This window comes from Nerophis ophidion, linkage group LG17 (genome assembly GCF_033978795.1).
Source record: "Nerophis ophidion isolate RoL-2023_Sa linkage group LG17, RoL_Noph_v1.0, whole genome shotgun sequence".
Lineage (NCBI taxonomy): Eukaryota > Metazoa > Chordata > Actinopteri > Syngnathiformes > Syngnathidae > Nerophis > Nerophis ophidion.
In genome coordinates this window covers 39,751,242-39,772,536 of record NC_084627.1, presented here as the reverse complement: position 1 = coordinate 39,772,536, position 21,295 = coordinate 39,751,242, and the positions used below count along the sequence as shown (strand labels likewise).

Below are 21,295 nucleotides of genomic sequence, written 5' to 3'. Positions count from 1 at the left end.
GGAGACATGGTCTTCCCAATGTGTCCTGGGCCTTCCCCGTGGCCTCCTACCGGTTGGACGTGCCCTAAACACCTCCCTAGGGAGGCGTTCGGGTGGCATCCTGACCAGATGCCCGAACCACCTCATCTGGCTTCTCTCGATGTGGAGGAGCAGCGGCTTTACTTTGAGTTCCTCCCGGATGGCAGAGCTTCTCACCCTATCTCTAAGGGAGAGCCCCGCCACACGGCGGAGGAAACTCATTTCGGCCGCTTGTACCCGTGATCTTATCCTTTCGGTCATGACCCAAAGCTCATGACCATAGGTGAGGATGGGAACGTAGATCGACCGGTAAATAAGCATGAATGTTTATTTTTGTATGCCGAATATTTCCAAAAACAATTTGAAATGTGGACTCGTCCGACCACAGAACACTTTTCCACTTTGCATCAGTCCATCTTAGATGATCTAGGGCCCAGAGAAGCCGGCGGCGTTTCTGGATGTTGTTGATAAATGGCTTTCGCTTTGCATAGTAGAGCTTTAACTTGGACTTAAAGATGTAGCGACCAACTGTATTTAGTGACAGTGTTTTTCTGAAGTGTTACCGAGCCCATGTGGTGATATCCTTAAGAGATTGATGTTTTTGATGCAGTGCTTTCTGAGAGATCGAAGGTCACGGTCATTCAATGTTGGTTTCTGTCCATGCCGCTTATGTGGAGTGATTTCTCCAGATTCTCTGAACCTTTTGATGATATTATGGACCGTAGATGTTGAAATCCATACATTTCTTGCAATTGCACTTTGATAAACGTTGTTCTTAAACTGTTTGAATATTTGCTCACGCAGTTGTGGTCAAAGGGGTGTACCTCGCCCCATCCTTTCTTGTGAAAGACTGAGCATTTTTTGGGAAGCTGTTTTTATACCCAATCATAGCACCCACCTGTGGGATGTTCCAAATAAGTGTTTGATGAGCATTCCTCAACTTTAGCAGTATTTATTGCCACCTTTCCCAACTTCTTTGTCACGTGTTGCTGGCATGAAATCCTAAAGTTAATGATTATTTGCAAAAAAAAAAAAAGGTTTATCAGTTTAACTTCAAATATGTTGTCTTTGTAGCATATTCATCTGAATATAGGTTGAAAATGATTTGCAAATCATTGTATTCCGTTTATATTTACATCTAACACAATTTTCCAACTCATATGGAAACTGGGTTTGTACAATAGTAATGGTATTGACCATTTACATTCTGGTATCATGACAACCATAGAATAATACAATATACATTCTATGTCACATTTACACATATTATCATTATTATGACTACTACACCTACATTACATAACATAGACAATGCTCACTCGGTTGTCATGATTCCACCCTATTAGTGTGAAACACTTTGACAATTAAACTTTAACACCTTTATCACATTCCTGACACCGCTTCCTCGTGCTGCAGTCTTGTTGCACAAATAATCTCTTGCCTGTCAGCCACAACTCCGCTGCAGTTCCTCAGCAACGAGCTCCGTGCTTTTGTCTCACATATTCTGGAACAAGACCAGCGTGTGATATTTAGCTTTGAATAAAAACCGAGCACGTGTGACCAGAAATGGATCGCAAGGCGAGCAACAAGGAAACAATATACCGTTTTTTTCAATTTGCTTACACCCAATTTTACTAAATCAAAAGGATTTATACACTTTTCCAAACACCACATTCAATTTTCTTAATTCCTTGATTATTTGCAAAATGACTCATTATTCTATATCAGGGGTAGGGAACCTATGGCTCTAGAGCCAAATGTGGCTCTTTTGATGACTGCATTTGGCTCTCGGATACATCTGAGCTAACACTGCTTAACACGATAAGTAATGACTAATTCCACTTGTAATCAAAGTGTTAAAAATAACGTTCAAAATATTAAACATGAGAGGCAGTGAGAGGCGATGGGCTGGGGTGGCAATTCTTGTTGCCCCCCGGCTCAAAGCCTACATGTTGGAGTTCAACCCAGTGGATGAAAGGATAGCCTTTCTCCGCCTTCGGGTGGGGTGACGGGTCCTGACTGTTTGTGCTTACGCACCAAACAACAGTTCAGAGTACCCACCCTTTTTGGGTACACTCGAGTACTGGAAAGTGCTCCCTCGGGTGATTCCCTTGTCCTGCTGGGACTTTAACGCTCATGTTGGCATCGACAGTGAAACCTGGAGAGGCGTGATTGGGAAGAATGGCCGCCCGGATCTGAACCCGAGTGGTGTTTTGTTATTGAACTTTTGTGCTCGTCACGGATTGTCCATAACAAACACCATGTTCAAACATAAGGGTGTCCATATGTGCACTTGGCACCAGGACACCCTAGGCCCCAGTTCCATGATCGATTTTGTAGTTGTGTCATCGGATTTGCGGCCTCATGTTTTGGACACTCGGGTGAAGAGAGGGGCGGAGTTTTCTACCGATCACCACCTGGTGGTGAGTTGGCTGCGATGGTGGGGGAGGATGCCGGACAGACCTGGCAGGCCCAAACGCATTGTGAGGGTCTGCTGGGAACGTCTGGCAGAGTCTCCTGTCAGAGAGGGTTTCAATTCCCACCTCCAGAAAAACTTTGAACGTGTCACGAGGGAGGTGCTGGACATTGAGTCCGAGTGGACCATGTTCCGCACCTCTATTGTCGAGGCGGCCGATTGGAGCTGTGACCACAAGGGAGTTGGTGCCTGTCGGGGCGGTGATCCTAGAACTCATTGGTGGACACCAGCGGTGAGGGATGCCGTCAAGCTGAAGAAGGAGTCCTATCGAGTTCTTTTGGCTCATAGGACTCCGGAGGCAGTGGACAGGTACCGACGGGCCAAGCGGTTTGCAGCTTCAGCGGTCACGTAGGCAAAACTCGGACATGGGAGGAGTTCGGGGAAGCCATGGAAAACGACTTCCGGACGGCTTTGAAGCGATTCTGGACCACCATCCGCCGCCTTAGGAAGGGGAAGCAGTGCACTGTCAACACCGTGTATGGTGCGGATGGTGTTCTGCTGACCTCAACTGCGGATGTTGTGGCTAGGTGTAAGGAATACTTCGAAGACTTCCTCAATCCCACCAACAGATCTTCCTATGAGGAAGCAGTGCCTGGGGAATCTGTGGTGGGCTCTCCTATTTCTGGGGCTGAGGTTACTGAGGTAGTTAAAAAGCTCCTCGGTGGCAAGGCCCCAGGGGTGGCTGAGATCCGCCCGGATTCTTAAGGCTCTGGATGCTGTGGGGCTGTCTTGGTTGACAAGACTCTGCAGCATCGTGTGGACATCGGGGGCGGTACCTCTGGATTGGCAGACCAGGGTGGTGGTCCCTCTCTTTAAGAAGGAGGACCGGAGGGTGTGTTCCAACTATCGTGGGATCACACTCCTCAGCCTCCCCGGTAAGGTTTATTCAGGTGTACTGGAGAGGAGAACCTCAGATTCAGGAGGAACATTGTGGTTTTTGTCCTGGTCATGGAACTGTGGACCAGCTCTATACTCTCGGCAAGGATCTTGAGGGTGCATGGGAGTTTGCCCAACCAGTCTACATGTGCTTTGTGGACTTGGAGAAGGCATTCGACCGTGTCCCTCGGGAAGTCCTGTGGGGAGTGCTCAGAGAGTATGGGGTATCGGACTGTGTTATTGTGGCGGTCCACTCCCTGTATGATCAGTGTCAGAGCTTGGTCCGCATTGCTGGCAGTAAGTCGAACACGTTTCCAGTGAGGGTTGGACTACGCCAAGGCTGCCCTTTGTCACCGATTCCCTTCATAACTTTTATGGACAGAATTTCTAAGCGCAGTCAAAGCATTGAGGGGTTCCGGTTTGGTGGCTGCAGTATTAGGTCTAGGCTTTTTGCAAATGATGTGGTCCTGATGGCTTCATCTGGCCGGGATCTTCAGCTCTCACTGGAACGGTTCGCAGCCGAGTCTGAAGCGACCGGAATGAGAATCAGCACCTCGAAGTCTGAGTCCATGGTTCTCGCCCGGAAAAGGGTGGAATGCCATCTCCGGGTTGGGGAGGGGACCCTGCCCCAAGTGGAGGAGTTCAAGTACCTAGGAGTCTTGTTCATGAGTGGGGGGAGAGTGGATCGTGAGATCGACAGGCGGATCGGTGCGGCGTCTTCAGTAATGTGGACGTTGTACCGATCCGTTGTGGTGAAGAAGGAGCTGAGCCGGAAGGCAAAGCTCTCAATTTACCGGTCGATCTACATTCCCATCCTCACCTATGGTCATGAACTTTGGGTCATGACCGAAAGGATAAGATCACGGGTATAAGCGGCCAAAATTAGTTTCCTCCGCCGGGCGGCGGGGCTCTCCCTTAGAGATAGGGTGAGAAGCTCTGTCATCCGGGAGGAGCTCAATGTAAAGCCGCTGCTCCTCCACATCAAGAGGATTCAGATGAGGTGGTTCGGGCATCTGGTCAGGATGCCACCAGAACGCCTTCCGAGGGAGGTGTTTAGGGCACATCCAACCTGTAGGAGGCCACGGGGAAGACCCAGGACACGTTGGGAAGACAATGTCTCCCGGCTGGCCTGGGAACGCCTCGGGATCTCCCAGGAAGAGCTAGACGAAATGGCTGGGGAGACGGAAGTCTGGGTTTCCCTGCTTAGGCTGCTGCCCCCGCAACCCGACCTCGGATAAGCGGAAGAAAATGGATGGGATGGAAAAGAGGGGGTGTGACGTTCATATGTTGTCAATATTCAATGTTTTATCGGTCATAGTTGTCAGGTTCAAACACTGATGACATCTATTAAACAGACAAAGAAGCAAGGAATTAAACAGAGACAGAATTAAATTTGGCTCAATGAAGAGAAACGCGTAGACCATTACCCTTTTACAGTGTCCCACCACGCTCCGACGAACGATTGTATGCCTCCTTTAATTTAGACTTTCCCTGATTACATGGCAACAGCTGTATCTTAAGGAACGGGGGTCGTAAACAGCCGCTTCCTTTGGTCATAAAACAGTTCAAAGAAATGGTGCCTGGAGGGGGGAGGGTCAGGTCCTGCTTTCTCCCCGCTTTGTAGATCTCGGGTCAAGACAAAATCTTCCTGTGAATTACACTACATCAAAGAAACCGACACCGTCATGTCGCTTCCCATCCTACGCAGTGGAGTTTTACAAGCCTTTTGATTGATAAGATCAAAGACAGCTTTTGTCTGCTCGCCGGGAACTCATTGAAACATAAATTTTTGTGATAACTTATATAAAATGATTCTGACAATAGCTAATATTGTAAATCCAACATTTTTTTTCTTCTTATGTACATTCTGGGTGTCTTTTTCAGTAAAAAAACAAAACATTCTATTCTGTTCATCATTTTTTTTAGCATTCAATCAGACAGCATTGTGAGGTTTTATATTAGTGTTCCTAAAAATCTGATAGGCCGGCCCTCAGACACATTTTTTCCCTCAAAAGTCAAACTAATTGCCCAGGCCTGAACTATGGTCTTGGAAGGCAACCATCTTAGATTCAGGATGGCTTGCTAATTTATGTTTGTCCATCCATCCATTTCCTACTGCTTATTCCCTTTGGTGTCGCGGGGGGCGCTGGTGCCTATGTCAGCTACAATGGGGCGGAAGGCGGTGTACACCCTGGACAAGTCGCTACCTCATCGCAGGAATTTATGATTGTATTATGTTAAATTTGTTATTTTGCACTAAAAACATGAATTGTCTAACAATTTTATTCCTACTAATTGATTTTGGTACAATTAGTAGGAATAAAATTGTTAGACAATTTTATTGTTAGATAATAAAAACATGAATTGTCTAACAATTTTATTCCTACTAATTGTACCAAAATCAATTAGTAGGAATAAAATTGTTAGACAATTCATGTTTTTATTGCAAAATAACAAATTTAACATAATACAATCATAAATTCCTGCGATTTGTCCAGGGTGTACCCTGCCTTCCGCCCGATTGTAGCTGAGATAGGCGCCAGCGCCCCCCGCCACCCCGAAAAGGAATAAGCGGTAGAAAATGGATGGATGGATGGATTTTGGTACAAAACATGCATCAAATTTGATTCGCATTAAATTAATAAAGTATAAAGATCTTGAAACAATAATAGAAAAGTGAAATAAAATCTTGCTTGACGTCACATGACAGTTTGATTATTGCTAGCCTCCTACATTTTGTATTATTTCCTGCCCAACGCCTTTATTTTTAATTCTACTTCCTGTCTCCCTTTGTTTCCATGTCACTTTACTGCAGGCTTTAGTTTGTGATTTGGATGCTTACCTGCTGGCAATCATTAATCAGTAGGCTATTTATGCCGGCCCTCATTCCTTTTGCTTGTATTTAATGTGTTCTCTCTTCCAAGTGTTTATGCTTCCTGCTTCTTTTGTTTTTTGACATCAAATATATTTTTACCTGCCGTCTCTGCATCTGGACTCTACAAAATATAGACTGATGAAACTACAAATGCACTAATGCACATTACTGTCAGTAAAAACAAAACTATAATTTTGTAAATAACAACAACAATGTTCTATCAGAAAAACAACAAAGATATTGTATTTAAATAACAAATATAAACTATTTTATGTAAATATTAACAAAAATTGTGTAAGTGGAAAAAAACAGTGCTCCAGGCCCCTTCACATTGTGAGAGTAATTATAGATGAAGATGTAATGGATGAATAATTACATGTAATTACATGTCTTACAAGTAAGTGATGAAACGACAGCAGTGTGATTGTTTTTGTTTCCTTTAATTGCACCTCTTGGGAGAATTTAGCGTTGTTGTATAAAAAACGCATTTTTACTCGAGCAGCTTTCTTTGAAGGAAGATGTGCGCTTCATTCACTAACGGTGTTACAAAAACGATCAATTAGTATAATACGTAATGTTTGATATAGAGAACATACAAACCCATTAATTATTAAAGGCCTACTGAAATAAGATTTTCTTCTTCAAACGGGGATAGCAGGTCCATTCTATGTGTCATACTTGATCATTTCGCGATATTGCCATATTTTTGCTGAAGGGATTTAGTAGAGAACATCGACGATAAAGTTTGCAACTTTTGGTCGCTAATAAAACTACTTGTCTGTACCGGAAGTAGCAGACGATCTGCGCGTGACGTCACGAGTTGTGGAGCTCCTCACATCCTCACATTGTTTACAATCATGGCCACCAGCAGCGAGAGCGATTCGGACCAAGAAAGCGATGATTTCTCCATTAATTTGAGCGAGGATGAAAGATTTGTGGATAAGGAAAGGGAGAGTGAAGGACTAGAAAAAAAAATAATTAAAATAAACGACAGAGCAATTCAGATGTTATTAGACACATTTACTAGGATAATTCTGGAAAATCCCTTATCTGCTTATTGTGTTACTAGTGTTTTAGTGAGATTATATGGTTGTACCTGAAAGTCGGAGGGGTGTGGCCACGGGTGCGGTGACCACCAGTGTCTCCGAGGTTAGCCACGTTTCTCGACGAGGCGAAGGCAGCCGGGTTGAGTTTTTTTTTTTTTTCCTCCAACAACGGTGGAAGCATCCGACGGTCGGGGCGGCCGGTGGGAGGAGGCAAGAGAGGCACAGCTGCCTCTTTTACAGGTGCAGGAGGAACGACGCAAGCTCTCCGCTCATGTCTACGGTAAGAGCTGACTTATTACCAACATTTTCTCACCGAAACCTGCCGGTTGACATGTGGTAGGGAACCATGTTCGCTTGACCGCTCTGTTCCATAGTAAATCTTCACCGTCATCTTTCGGGAATGTAAACAAGGAAACACCGGCTGTGTTTGTGTTGCTAAAGGCGGCCGCAATACACCGCTTTCCACCTACATCTTTCTTCTTTGACGTCTCCATTATTAATTGAACAAATTGCAAAAGATTCAGCAACACAGATGTCCATAACAATGTGGAATTATGCGATGAATAGAGACGACTTACAGCTGTGAACGGTGCTGGACCAAAATGTCCTCTACAATGCGTGACGTCACACGCACGCGTCATCATACCGCGGCGTTTTAGCATGATACTTCCGCACGAAATTCAAAATTGCAATTTAGTAAACTAAACCGGCCGTATTGGCATGTGTAGTAATGTTAATATTTCATCATTGATATATAAACTATCAGACTGCGTGGTCGGTAGTAGTGGGTTTCAGTAGGCCTTTAAATCACAATTATTTAAATTCAACGATTTGGTGCATTTGCAAACAGCTAAAATGATGTAAAAAGCAAACAATAACCTGCTACCCAAGAATATACAATCATTCTTAACAAAAGAGGAGATATACAACCTTAGAGGAAAATTTAATTCAAAACATTTTTGTATGGTCCTACAACACTTAAAGGCCTACTGAAATTTGATTTTCTTATTCAAACGGGGATAGCAGGTCCATTCTATGTGTCATACTTGATCATTTCGCGATATTGCCATATTTTTGCTGAAAGTATTTAGTAGAGAACATCGACGATAAAGTTCGCAACTTTCGTTGTTAAGAGAAAAGCCCTGCCTCTACCGGAAGTCGCAGACGATGACGCCACCCGTGTGACGGCTCCTCACATATTCACATTGTTTTTAATGGGAGCCTCCAGCAAAAAGTGCTATTCGGACCGAGAAAACGACAATTTCCCCATTAATTTGAGCGAGGATGAAAGATTCGTGTTTGAGGATATTGATAGCGACGGACTAGAAAATAAAATGATTTAAAAAAAAAGTTAAAAAAAAAAACGCGATTGCATTGGAACGGATTCCGATGTTTTTAGACACATTTAGTAGGATAATTCTGGGAAATCCCTTATCTTTCTATTGTGTTGCTAGTGTTTTAGTGAGTTAAATAGTACCTGATTGTCAGAGGTGTGTGTCCACGGGTGTGTTGACGCCAATGTCTCAGGGGAGTCGACGGCAGCTTTATGGACGGCACAACCTCAGCTTTTCCCTGGTAAGAAGCGACTTTTTACCACAATTTTCTCACTGAAAACTGCTGGTTGACATTCCGTCGTGATTCATGTATGCTTGACCGCGCTCTGATCCATAGTAAAGTTTCACCTCCTGGAATTTTAAACAAGGAATCACCGTGTGTTTGTGTGGCTAAAGGCTAAAGCTTCCCAACTCCATCTTTCTACTGTGACTTCTCCAATATTAATTGAACAAATTGCAAAAGATTCAGCAACACAGATCTCCAAAATACTGTGTAGTTATGCCGTTAAAGCAGACGACTTTTAGCTGTGTGTGTGTGCAGCGCTCATACTTCCTTAAAAATCCCTGACGTCTTGCGTACGCGTCATCATTACACGACGTTTTCAAGACGAAACTCCCGGGAAATTTAAAATTGTAATTAAGAAACTAAAAAGGCCGTATTGGCATCTGTTGCAATGTTAATATTTCATCATTGATATATAAACTATCCGACTGCGTGCTGGAATTAAATTATGGAACGGATTAAGCAAACAAATCAAACAAAGGACCAATATGATTCAGTTTGAGATTGTTCACACTATAAGTGTTCACAAAGTACACAGAACAAGAATTATGATGAACATCTTGAACCCCTTTTAAAGACAAACATAATTTATGTCTTTAATATTTGTTTACTTACTATGCTATATTATTTGTTTATTATTTATTTGTTCACCGTTATGTTACAGAGAACAAAGAAAATGGATACAACTGCAATTGTATGAAAAGCGGTAGGATTGAATAAGCTCTGTTTCTTCCTACTCCTTTTCGAATGTGCTGTAATGAAACAATAGGAAATATGTGATGAATTACATTGTATCAAAATGAACTTAAACTGAATCTCAGTTTTTAATCGTTTCAAAAAACAAAACCATTGTTGCACCTCTTTTAAGAACACAACACATTTATACACACGCACTACAAATGTAATCATATAACCCTAACCCTAACACTAATCCTAACCCCAACCCTAACCCAACTACACTACCCAGCATGCAACAGTAGTGAAGAGCATGCGCAGTCGCTTGGTGGAGGTTGGATGTTGCCCTGCCGGCAGTTAGAATGGTTATGAGGACACTTTTCGAGTAAACATTGAAAACCCAGCCAACACACCTCGTCTGCATTATTTACAATTCGACAAACAACACACTTTCACCCTACATTTCATGAGCATTTCAGTTCAGCGTCAGCTCTTCAACATATTCAAACCATTCCAACATTCAAACTATTCTTATTCTGTCAGCATTTCAGTTCAACTTCAACATTGGAGTATCCGCACGCAATTTCCTTCAGGAATTGCCTCTTCTAGTATAATATAATATTCTATTCTTCTGCTCAATAAATCGCTCATACCGGAATTGTATCTCCGTTACCATGGAGACACTTCCGCCCACTGTAGTCAAGAGAACGTACGTTTTTACCAGCTCGACGTTACTTTTACTCGAAAAACAGTTCATAGTTCAGACATTTATCGGAATATATATGTTTAATATATCTTTTTAATAACAAATTTGTCCCACAGATTCAGACACCATGTGGACCGAAGAGGACAAGGCCGTCGATATAAATCAACATGACGCAGACGAGGTGAGTTTATATTAAATACACGTTTGTAAAAAAAATTGTCAACGGAACCGGAAGTACAAATATAGATTTGAGTATGATTTTGTATTTATTTCGCAGCTGTACTTCCGCCGTTTTAGAAGTTACGCATACGGGTTTATGCGATTTAAAACTCAATATATGATCCTCACATTTATATTTTAAGTTGAAAGATATTAGAAACTGTAACAATTGCTGGATTTTCTAGTTTTGGCGGGGTTTTTTTAAATTTCCGAACATGTTTCGAAAAGAGACCCAATATGTTCGTTTTTTTATTTTTACTTTAAATACTAGCCAAATACTTTCAAGTATCATTACACATTTCAATGGAATTATTATTATTATTTTATTAAATAAATTATTATTTACAATAAAGTCGGCGTCCATGCAAATATACGTCGCAGGTCGGTGTCATTATTACACACACTATAAGTCGTGCAATAAAGTCGATTGAGGAAAAACGTAAATATTGTAATAGTTGGTTTAATATATTAAGAATAGACAAAAAATTAATAAAATCAAAGTCCAGATAACATTTGATAAAGCTTTGTTTCATGACTCAGTTTACTTTGACACAATTAAGGCACAGCTTCGTCATCATTGCAATTTTAATAAGGCATCAATATTAAATTAATCACGAAGCCTAACCAAATACACTGAATAAGTTCACAAAAAGTTATTTGTGGCAGCAGCAATATAAAGTTGGAAGAAAGGTAACTTGAGTTACCAGTTAAAACAGGGGTGACCAAAGTGTGGCCCACAGCTCGTTTTTATTTGGCCCTGGACATATTACAACACAATAAATATACAGTACAGGCCAAAAGTTTGGACGCACCTTCTCATTTCAATGCGTTTTCTTTTTTTTCATGCATTGTAGATTGTTACTGAAGGCGTCAAAACTATGACACCTGTGAAGTGAAAACCATTTCAGGTTGAAGTTAATCGAGAGAATGCCATGAGTGTGCAAAGCAGTAGTCAAAGCAAAGGGTGGCTATTTTGAAGAAACTATAACAGTGGTTCTTAACCTGGGTTTGATCGAACCCTAGGGGTTCGGCGGAGTATCCGCCACGGAGGTAAAGACACATCCGACTTAACGTGTAAATAAAAACTTCTCCCTGTCAGCGTATTATGGATACCCCCAAACAATGTTCCCTCTAATTTTCCATCTGATCTGCAGGGTTTTTTTATTAATTGACTGAAACTTTTACCAGCATATTGCAGAAGAAGAGAATACATTACATGAAACAGTACAGTTTACACAGTACAGTACATATTCCGTACAAGTGACCACTAAATGTTAACACCCGAATAAGTTTTTCAACTTGTTTAAGTCGGGGTCCAAGTGGATCAATTCATGGTAATGTGTGTAAGGTGTAATTTGTGTGTTTGTTTGGTTTTTGAACAAGGTGATGTTCATGCAAAGTTCATTCTGTGCACAAGTAAAAAAAAAAACATGACTTTCTTGAATTTGAAAAAAAAAAACATTTTATTTTTCACTAAAGTATTGTTCGGTAAATGCGCATATGAAACTGGTGGGGTTCGGTTCCTCCAACAAAGTTAAAAACCACTGAACTAGAATATAAAACATGTTTTCACATATTTCAACTTTTTTTGTTAAGTACATAACTCCACGTGTTCATTCATAGTTTTGATGCCTTCAGTGACAATCTACAATGTAAATAGTCATAAAAATAAAGAACACGCATTGAATGAATGTTCGTTTTTCACAAAAACCCAGGTACAGCCATATAATTTTAACAATATCAACATGTTAACAAAAAAAAAACGTGTAAAAATAAACATAGCAAAGAACTGAAAACTATTGAGCTCATCATATTGCGGTCGATTCGATACCAATACTTCCTTTCAATGTTTGGATTAATTTGCCCACTTTTGATTCATATTCATGCAGAAAAAAACCAAGGAGGAGACAAAGGAAAAGTTCAAATTCACGCAGAACGTTAGCGATCTGCAGGAGACGAGGGAAGAAATACTGCGACGAGGACACAGAGGAATATTCACTATGAACCCGGATGCTAAGATGGAGAATGTCACAACTTTGAAGGCATCTTTTGCACCTCCTAGAAGTCCAGGAGTGAGACTGCGGGGTATGTATTTACATTTTCTTCTTATTCTTATTAGCTGTCGTAATTCACTTTTACACAAATATACACAACATGCTAACTAGGGGTGTAATGCTATACAAAAATTAGAGGTCACGGTTCGGTTCATTTTCGGTACAGTAAGAAAACAACAAAATATAAATTTTTGGGTTATTTATTTACCAAATTTGTAAACAATGGCTTTATCCTTTTAACGTTGGGAACTGATAATTATGCCCACGTTAATCCACATTAAACTGCCTCAAGTTGTTGCTTTGATTAAATAAAATAATAAAACATTTCTTCTACATATAAAAAGTGCAACATTAAACAGTTTCAAGTCAACTCATCATGCTTAATTTATTACAGCATTTGGGAAGCCTGTAGTTGACTTTTATTATGTAAATTTTATATTTTTGTCAACATGATAGCAAGGACCCTGCCATTCAAAACTAGGCTGCTTCATTACTAATGATTAATGTAACTATTGCAGAAAAAATAGTACGATAGCAATAGGAGAGACTATTCATCCATGAACACCATGGAGTTCAAGTGAAATAACAGACAGACAGGGCTTTGCTGCCCTAACACACACATGCACACACACCCACACACACACACACACGCACACAAGCACGCACACACGCACACACGCACAGCAAAATGAACTAATGTTACGTTAAAAGCTAATTAGCCTTCATCTCAAGCCAGAACTGCGAACGAGCTGAGCTGAAGTTTTAAGTTTCCAGAAGGTCAACGGGCTCAGAGTGATGTTAGTAGTAGTTGTGACTGGGAGGTGTTTTTTATAATTGGGGGAGAGTACGCTGTCTTATGCTCACCTACTAAACACTATTCTGCTCGATGCTGAAACATTGACTACATCGCTCTGAACACGCACTGCTGATTGGCTTTGTATGTAACCAATTAGATGGTTGTGTGGGTGGGACAATGCTGGGTGCTGACACAGAGGCAGAAGAAGCAAAACAGCTTGTTAAGACTTTAACTTACAAACTCGTTCGGTACACCCCGTACCGAACCGAAACCCCTGTACCGAAACGGTTCAATACAAATACACGTACCGTTACACCCCTAATGCTAACTTATTTTTTTCATTTTCTCCAGGCATCAGGTCTGAGCTTTTGGAAAGAAGAATTGCCCAGATAGTAAGGTAAGTATTATTATTAATATACACATCTTTTTAATTGCATATAATCAGGAAGTGGTTAGTAATTGTACACTATTGACAGTAATAGTCCAATAATACAGTGCAAACAGCTTGTGTTGACCTCGAAATAAGTGTTCGGCGACATAAATAAACTGAAACTAGCCGTTCAACCAAATGTGGACACATTATATTGGTAAGGCAGTTCGAACGCCACTCGTGGACAAACCGGATGAACGGAAATGTGACAACAATGGTATAAAATGTGCGGGGATTGGACAATGAACTTGAGTGAATCTGCACTGCAAAATATTTGAGTGATTCTCAAACTGGTATGTGTACCACAAGTGGTACGCAGGCTCCATCTAGTGGTCCGGCAAATAATCACTTGATTAAAGTACAGTGTTTTATTTTTCTATGTTCCAATACAGTGTTACTGTGCAAACTGTGTGTAATGTTACAGTGGCCAAACATTTTAAGATATGCTTGTTATATAAAACCTCCGCCTTGTTTTTAATGAACACTTAGGCCTACTACGCTAACGTATTTTAGCGTTGTCATTACGGTGGTACTTGGAGAGCCAAGGGTTTTCTGAGGTAGTTTTTTGAGAACCACTGTGCTAGGAGCTTTGACAATATTGATATGATCCGTTTGTGTTGACGCCCTTCAGACTGGCTGACTGATGTTGACATAAACGGTTGTCGACATAACTAAAATCAAAAGCTAAAACTAATTAATGAAGCCGATCACATGGTAAGTTCAATGATGCGGACACGTTTGTTACTGGATATTTTGCCTTAAAGACTTTGTATGTGTACGTAATATGCAATTATAATTATTTGATAATTGTTTATGTTGACAAATGTGCTGTTTTTGACTGCAATATCGTTCAATTAAGGAGGTTGTCGACATAACTAAAATCAAAAGCTGAAACTAATTCATGAAGCCTGTGATACCGTAATTTGAATGATGCGGACAAGTTTGTTGCTAGATATTTTGCCTTAAAGACTTTATATGTGTACGTAATATGCAACTATAATTATTTGATGATTGTTTTTTGACAAATGTGGTGTTTTAGACTGCAATATTGTTCAATTAAGGAAGTTGTCGACATAAATAAAATCAAAGGCTGAAACTAATTCATGAAACCGATGACACGGTAAGTTGAATGACACGTTTGTTACTGGATATTTTGCCTTTAAGACTTTGTATGTGTATGTAAAGTGCATCTATAATTATTTCATAATTGTTTATGTTGACAAATGTGCTGTTTTATTTAGACTGCAATATTGTTCAATTAAGGACACTTAGTACATATTATTAGTGTTATGTCTAGTGTGTGCTATTGTGTGATTAGCTGTTGTATTGTTAGCTCCTAGTAGCCTATAGCCTATTATGGTCCTAATTTCTTGACTAAAATACAAGAAAATACCAACCTTGTGTGCTTACTGGAGGACATTTAGATGTTAACTGGCTGTCCAGGTTTGTACAAGTAAACACAATTTAACATGCAGTCCAATATCGTCCAATACTTGTTTCTTTTTGCTGGTATTGGACCAATATCGAATATCAATATCGAATCGGGTCACACTTAAAAGTAGTAGCTTCCAGTGCTTGTTGAGAAAAGTGGTACGAGTTTTTAAAGTCCCCACACGATGTGTCACTTTTTTGCTCATTAAATGTGGTAGCAAATTTGCTAAAGTAACGACACTAATGATCCAACCTGCCTCGTCTTTGTTTTCTCTGGCAGAGCGGGTGTCTTATGTGTTTTTTTTTTTTATGTATTGCATTTGAGGCACACACTAATTTGTGTTGTAATCGTTTGATTGCAGAGACAAAATTCAAGCAGAAAGGAACCCACCACTACCCCAAACGGACTTTAACACCGTCACTCAGAGGGACTTTCGAGTGAATGGTTTTATCCCCCAGATTACTCAAAACTCACATGTATGTCCATTGAGAAGTTGTTCATCATTTATCTTGTTTAGTAGTCCTTCACTTTTACACAAACGTACACATTGTTTCCAGTTACAGATGATTTATATTTTAGTGTTTATATTTTAAGCAACCTTAAAAATCCTGTTTTCAAAATGTGCGAGTACAATCTGCAACTTGCCAGTGATGAGAATGGTCTGTCATTGCCATGGCAACCGTACAGAGGCCTTCTTTTGTGGCCGAGAACATTATTCGTCCAGCCTAGACACCTTTAAAACCTTCACTACTGAACTTAATTTCTTGAAGAAATATAAGCAACGTTATATTTATTTATGAAAACTTATAACGGGCTAGCATTATGTTCACACGCACACACCTGCTATCCTATGCTATGCTATACTATGCTATGCGATGCTATGGTGTGTTATGCTACCATGCTATGCAATGCTATGCTATGCTATGTCATGTCATGCAATGCTATGCTATTCAATGCTATGCTAAGCCATGCAATGCTCTGCTACTATGCTATACTCTAATATGCTATACTGTTATGCTATGCTATGCTTATCTTCTTTTGATGAAAGCAAACCTTTTTGGAAAACTAAACAGGAAGGTGCTGGGAAAAAAGGGCATTTTTTTTTTAGACCCACCAATCAGTCCATTTATGTCGACATGTGTTGTAATATTATTAACTTCATCGTTCACACCGAGGGCCTGATTTACTAAATATTTGCCTGTACTAAAACATGTGCAAACCTGATAGCACTAAACGTGTGCAAAGTTAAAGTTAAGTTAAGTTAAAGTACCAATGATTGTCACACACACTGGGTGTAGTGAAATTTGTCCTCTGCATTTGACCCAACCCCTTGTTCACCCCCTGGGAGGTGAAGGGAGCAGTGAGCAGCAGCAGTGTGCGCGCCCGGGAATAATTTTTTGGTGAGTTAATGCCCAATTACAACCCTTGATGCTGAGTGCCAAGCATGGAGGTAACGGGCCCTATTTTCATAGTCTTTGGTATGACTCAGCCGGGGTTTAAACTCACGACCTACCAATCTCAGGGCGGACACTCTAACCACCTGGCCACCCTACTGTTAAATGAGCAGAATAAGACGTGCAATACACTAGCTGTGTCTCAATTCGGGGGCCGCATCCTTCCAAGGACCAGCCTGCAAAAAGTCAGTGTTCAAAAACAAGTAAAAAACAAAACAAAAATGAAGGGTATTTTACTTGAACTAAGCAAAATTATCTGCCAATAGAACAAGAAAATTTGGCTTGACAAGACTTTTCAAAACAAGTAAAATTAGCTAACCTCAATGAACCCCAAAATACCTTAAAATAAGTATATTCTCACAAATAACAAGTGCACTTTTCTTGGTTAAAAAAAAAGCGACCTTTTTGCTCAATATGTTGGAAAATATTCTTAAATTAAGTATGGAATGGAATTTGAAATTTTTTCACTGAGTGAGACACCCAGAATGTACATGAAAATAAAGAATGTGGGATTTACAATATTAACTATGAAGGATAAAACACTGAATATTGACACCGTATTTCACAATCAACCGAAACACAACCAAAATGCGTTTGCATGTTCTCCCCGTGAATGCGTGGGTTCCCTCCGGGTACTCCGGCTTCCTCCCACTTCCAAAGACATGCACCTGGGGATAGGTTGATTGGCAACACTAAATTGGCCCTAGTGTTTGAATGTGAGTGTGAATGTTGTCTGTCTATCTGTGTTGGCCTTGCGATGAGGTGGCGACTTGTCCAGGGTGTACCCTGCCTTCCGCCCGATTGTAGCTGAGATAGGCGCCAGCGCCCCCCGCGACCCCGAAAGGGAATAAGCGGTAGGAAATGGATGGATGGATGGACAACCAAAATGCAACAAACAGTGAAATATGAACGCGAAGGGTAAAAAAAAAAAACCCACCTGCAATCTGAGATATCTCATAGTGACCAAAGTAACTGATTAGATGACCATAGTAACTAATTAGACGACTATAGTAACCAGTATATCATGCAGATTCCAAGCATTGAGAGACTTAGTATAGTTCAAGACTTACGTTCATTAGAAAACATCACTGCAAATCATAATGGTAGCTACACTTTTCATCTTAAAGATCTAAAACAATTATTTAGGAATGTCCGGCGGGCTAGATTGAAAAGCTCAACGGGCCCAGGTCTGCGCTAGAGGACTAAAGGGGCTGAATAAAACAAATTAAATTGATGTGTTTTGATGTACTTTGGTATTTTTTTAATGATGTTCATTTTTTTCCACATAAAAATATATATTGAAATATTTCTTAACTGAAAAATACTTCTTGAAGTCGGCATTTTTGGGTTTTGAGCAGAGTACGTGCAGCACCCCTCCCACAAAAACAAAAGTGGTGTCAGTTTAAATGCACTACAGCAGGGGTGCCCATTACGTCGATCGCGAGCTACCAGTCCACCGCGGGGGGTGTGTCAGTCGATCTCCAGCCAGGCTTTTAAAAAAAATAGACCTAAAAATTAGTGATCATCAATCTTCACCAAGACGTCACTTAAATGACATTCACGGTACCGGAGGGTCTTGTGAGATGACGCTGGCTGCTTCAAGATCATTATTATTAAAAATGACAGAGAGGAATGCGAGAAACACTTTTTATTTCAACAGACTCTCGCGCCGTACCTTCCGTCAAAACTCTAAAGGCCGACTGCACATTTCCTATCTTCACAATAAAAGCCCTGCTTCATGCTGCCTGCGCTAACTAAATACAGAGTCTCGGAAAACTGGCGTGCACAAGCGATCCCTCAGAAAGCTGCCGTGCACATCACTTGCAAATCAAGCAAGCTACGGAATTTGCCGCCAATGTTTTTCTTGTAAAGTGTATGGAAGCTGGATGAATTAGATGCCAAAAACCAACCACTTTCATGTGGTATTGTACAGAAAGGACAACTTTTTTTCTCCTCCATTTGAAAATGTGGGCGTTATCATTACTGTCTGATTCCAATCAATGCAAGTCATCAGAATCAGGTAATACACCAACTTATATTCTTGTCTTCGTGAAAGAAAGACATCTATATGTGTTACACATGCTTGTATTATCATTAAACACATTTAACTTGTTTAGAAAAATGTATCTTTCATAAATAAATAAATATAAATGATATATATAAATGAGGTAGATCCCCTCGAGTTGGTCAATTGAAAAGTAGCTCGCCTGCAGAAAAAGTGTGGGCACCCCTGCACTACAGGGTTGCATGTAAAATGCACATATAACTGGTATGTCTCCAGCCTGTTTGAAAACATCAAAATGCCATATAGGCATGATAACACAAGTCTACAGTAAACGAGTGTCTAAGTCAGGGATGTAAAGTAATTTTAGCTCAGGGGCCGCATGGAGGAAAATATATTCCCACTAAGGCAGGACAAGTAAAATCATGGCATGATAACTTAAAAATACAACTAAGACAAGTTCAGATTGTTTTCTTTGTTTTACTTCGGCCCAAAATATAACAAGCAAATAATCCTCTTGACAAAACACTTCAAGTTAGTTAAATTCTGAAGGAAAAATTGAAAGGAAAAACTTTAAATCACAGCTAGGATTAAAACAAAAAACAAAATAAAGCATAGATAAAAATGATTCTGTTTTAACTACCTCGTTTGTCATTTCCATTATTCACTTTCTCTCAATTTGCACAGAAGACAATCATTTTTACAAAACTATATATCAATGTGCAGTGTCTCATGCGGCGTTTTAAGTGTTTGTTTTACTCCTGTTTGTTTTAAACTCCCACTTTACCGTGTACCTCTTGCTCTGTAAACCTGCTCACGCTGGTACAAACTATTCGCTTGCCTAACAGAATTGCTATTGCGACATCCAGTGGACACATTTAGAACGGCAGGGTCCTGAATTTAAAAATGCAGCTCAATTTTACACTTAGTTAACTCATCTCGCGGGCCAGATTGAAGGGTCACATGTTTGACATCCCCGGTCTAAGTGGTGATGTCCCGTAGAGCAGAGTTTCTCAACCTTTTTTGAGCCAAGGCACTTTTTTGCGTTGAAAAAATCCAAAGGCACACCACCAGCAGAAATCATTAAAAAACGAAACTCAGTTGGTTGACAGTAAAAAGTCGTCACAATTGTTGGATATGACTTTAAACTATAACCAAGCATGCATCACTATAGCTCTTGTCTCAAAGTAGGTGTACTGTCACCACCTGTCCCATCACGCCCTGACTTATTTGGAGTTTTTTGCTGTTTTCCTGTGTGTAGTGTTTTAGTTCTTGTCTTGCGCTCCTATTTTGGTGGCTTTTTTTCTTTTTTGGTATTTCCCTATAACAGTTTCATGTCTTCCATTGAGTGATATTTCCTGCATTTACTTTGTTGTAGCAATCAACAATATTTTAGTTGTCTTCATCCTTCTTTGTGGGGACATTGTTGATTGTCATGTCATGTTTGGATGTACATTGTGGAGCAAAGATGTCATGTTTGGATGTAGATTGTGGACGGCATCTTTGCTCCACAGTAAGTCTTTGCTGTCGTCCAGCATTCTGTTTTTGTTTACTGTGTAGCCAGTTCAGTTTTAGTTTCGTTCTGCATAGCCTTCCCAAAGCTTCAATGCCTTTTTTTGGGGGCACTCACCTTTTGTTTATTATTTGTTTAAGCATCAGGCACTTTTTCACCTGCATGCTGCCTCCCGCTGTTACCGACATCTACAAAGCAATTAGCTTTGTAGGCTGCCACCTACTGATATGAAAGAATATTACACGGTTACTCTGCCGAGCTCCAGACAGCACCGACATTCAACAACAACACGTCATTTGCAGACTATAATTACTTGTTTGCAAATTTTTTTTTAACCCAAATAGGTGAAATTAGATCATCTCCCACGGCACACCAGACTGTATCTCAAGGCACAGTGGTTAAAAAACACTGGCGTAGAGTACATGCAAAATCCTCATTTAAATAAGGCAGTCTGCACCACTTTATGATTGCCCACACAGTCTTAGTAGATCACTTTATTGTTTGCACACATTGTTTAGTGCGTGCTGTTTGGATCTTAGTAAATCAGGCCCTGAGAAAGCAGCAACAAGTGACAAGAGCAACATAACTACTGTAATGTTACACACAGTGACTTCCCGTTCAGTGCAAAATCAGCTTCAAAATAAAAGCACGACAGTAATTACCTGTGTTTTACCACAACTAACAAAAATACACTCATCTGTTATTATTTTTCAGTCACTGGAAGAAAGATTTGCGCATGTAAGAAAATGACTGTCTTTGTACTAGACTTACAACAACAAAAAGGCCACATCCGTCATGTTAAAATAAGACATGAAAACATAAGAATTCAAATAAAATTGAAGTAAAGCCATGTCAACAGAAGTCGCAGGTTGACAATCACACATTCCTCTCTTGTCTCCGGACAAAGTCACAAGTGCAAGTAATTACTCGATTTGGTTTTCAAATTCGGTTATGTCGACAACCACTTATGTCCACGTTAGTCAGCCATGCAGTTACATAATTATATGCTGTACTATGGCAATCACAGCTGAGTGTAAAATAATAGCCTTCAAATCTGTCAAATATATGAAGAAAGATGGAGCTAACGTTCATCCTTCAACATTTAT

At 40.4% G+C, this 21,295-nt stretch overlaps 1 protein-coding gene across 1 annotated transcript in view; it reads left to right on the top strand.

The window, feature by feature from the left end:
• The first annotated feature begins 10,259 nt into the window (after positions 1-10,259).
• spag8 (sperm associated antigen 8) overlaps positions 10,260-21,295 on the top strand; it is a 13,452-nt gene continuing 2,416 nt past the window's right edge. The window contains exons 1-5 of the mRNA XM_061877243.1: positions 10,260-10,292; positions 10,406-10,470; positions 12,398-12,593; positions 13,710-13,755; positions 15,582-15,696. Of these exons, the coding sequence (XP_061733227.1) occupies positions 10,417-10,470; positions 12,398-12,593; positions 13,710-13,755; positions 15,582-15,696 (411 nt within the window). The 5' untranslated portion in view covers positions 10,260-10,292; positions 10,406-10,416. The remainder of the gene's footprint in view (positions 10,293-10,405; positions 10,471-12,397; positions 12,594-13,709; positions 13,756-15,581; positions 15,697-21,295) is intronic.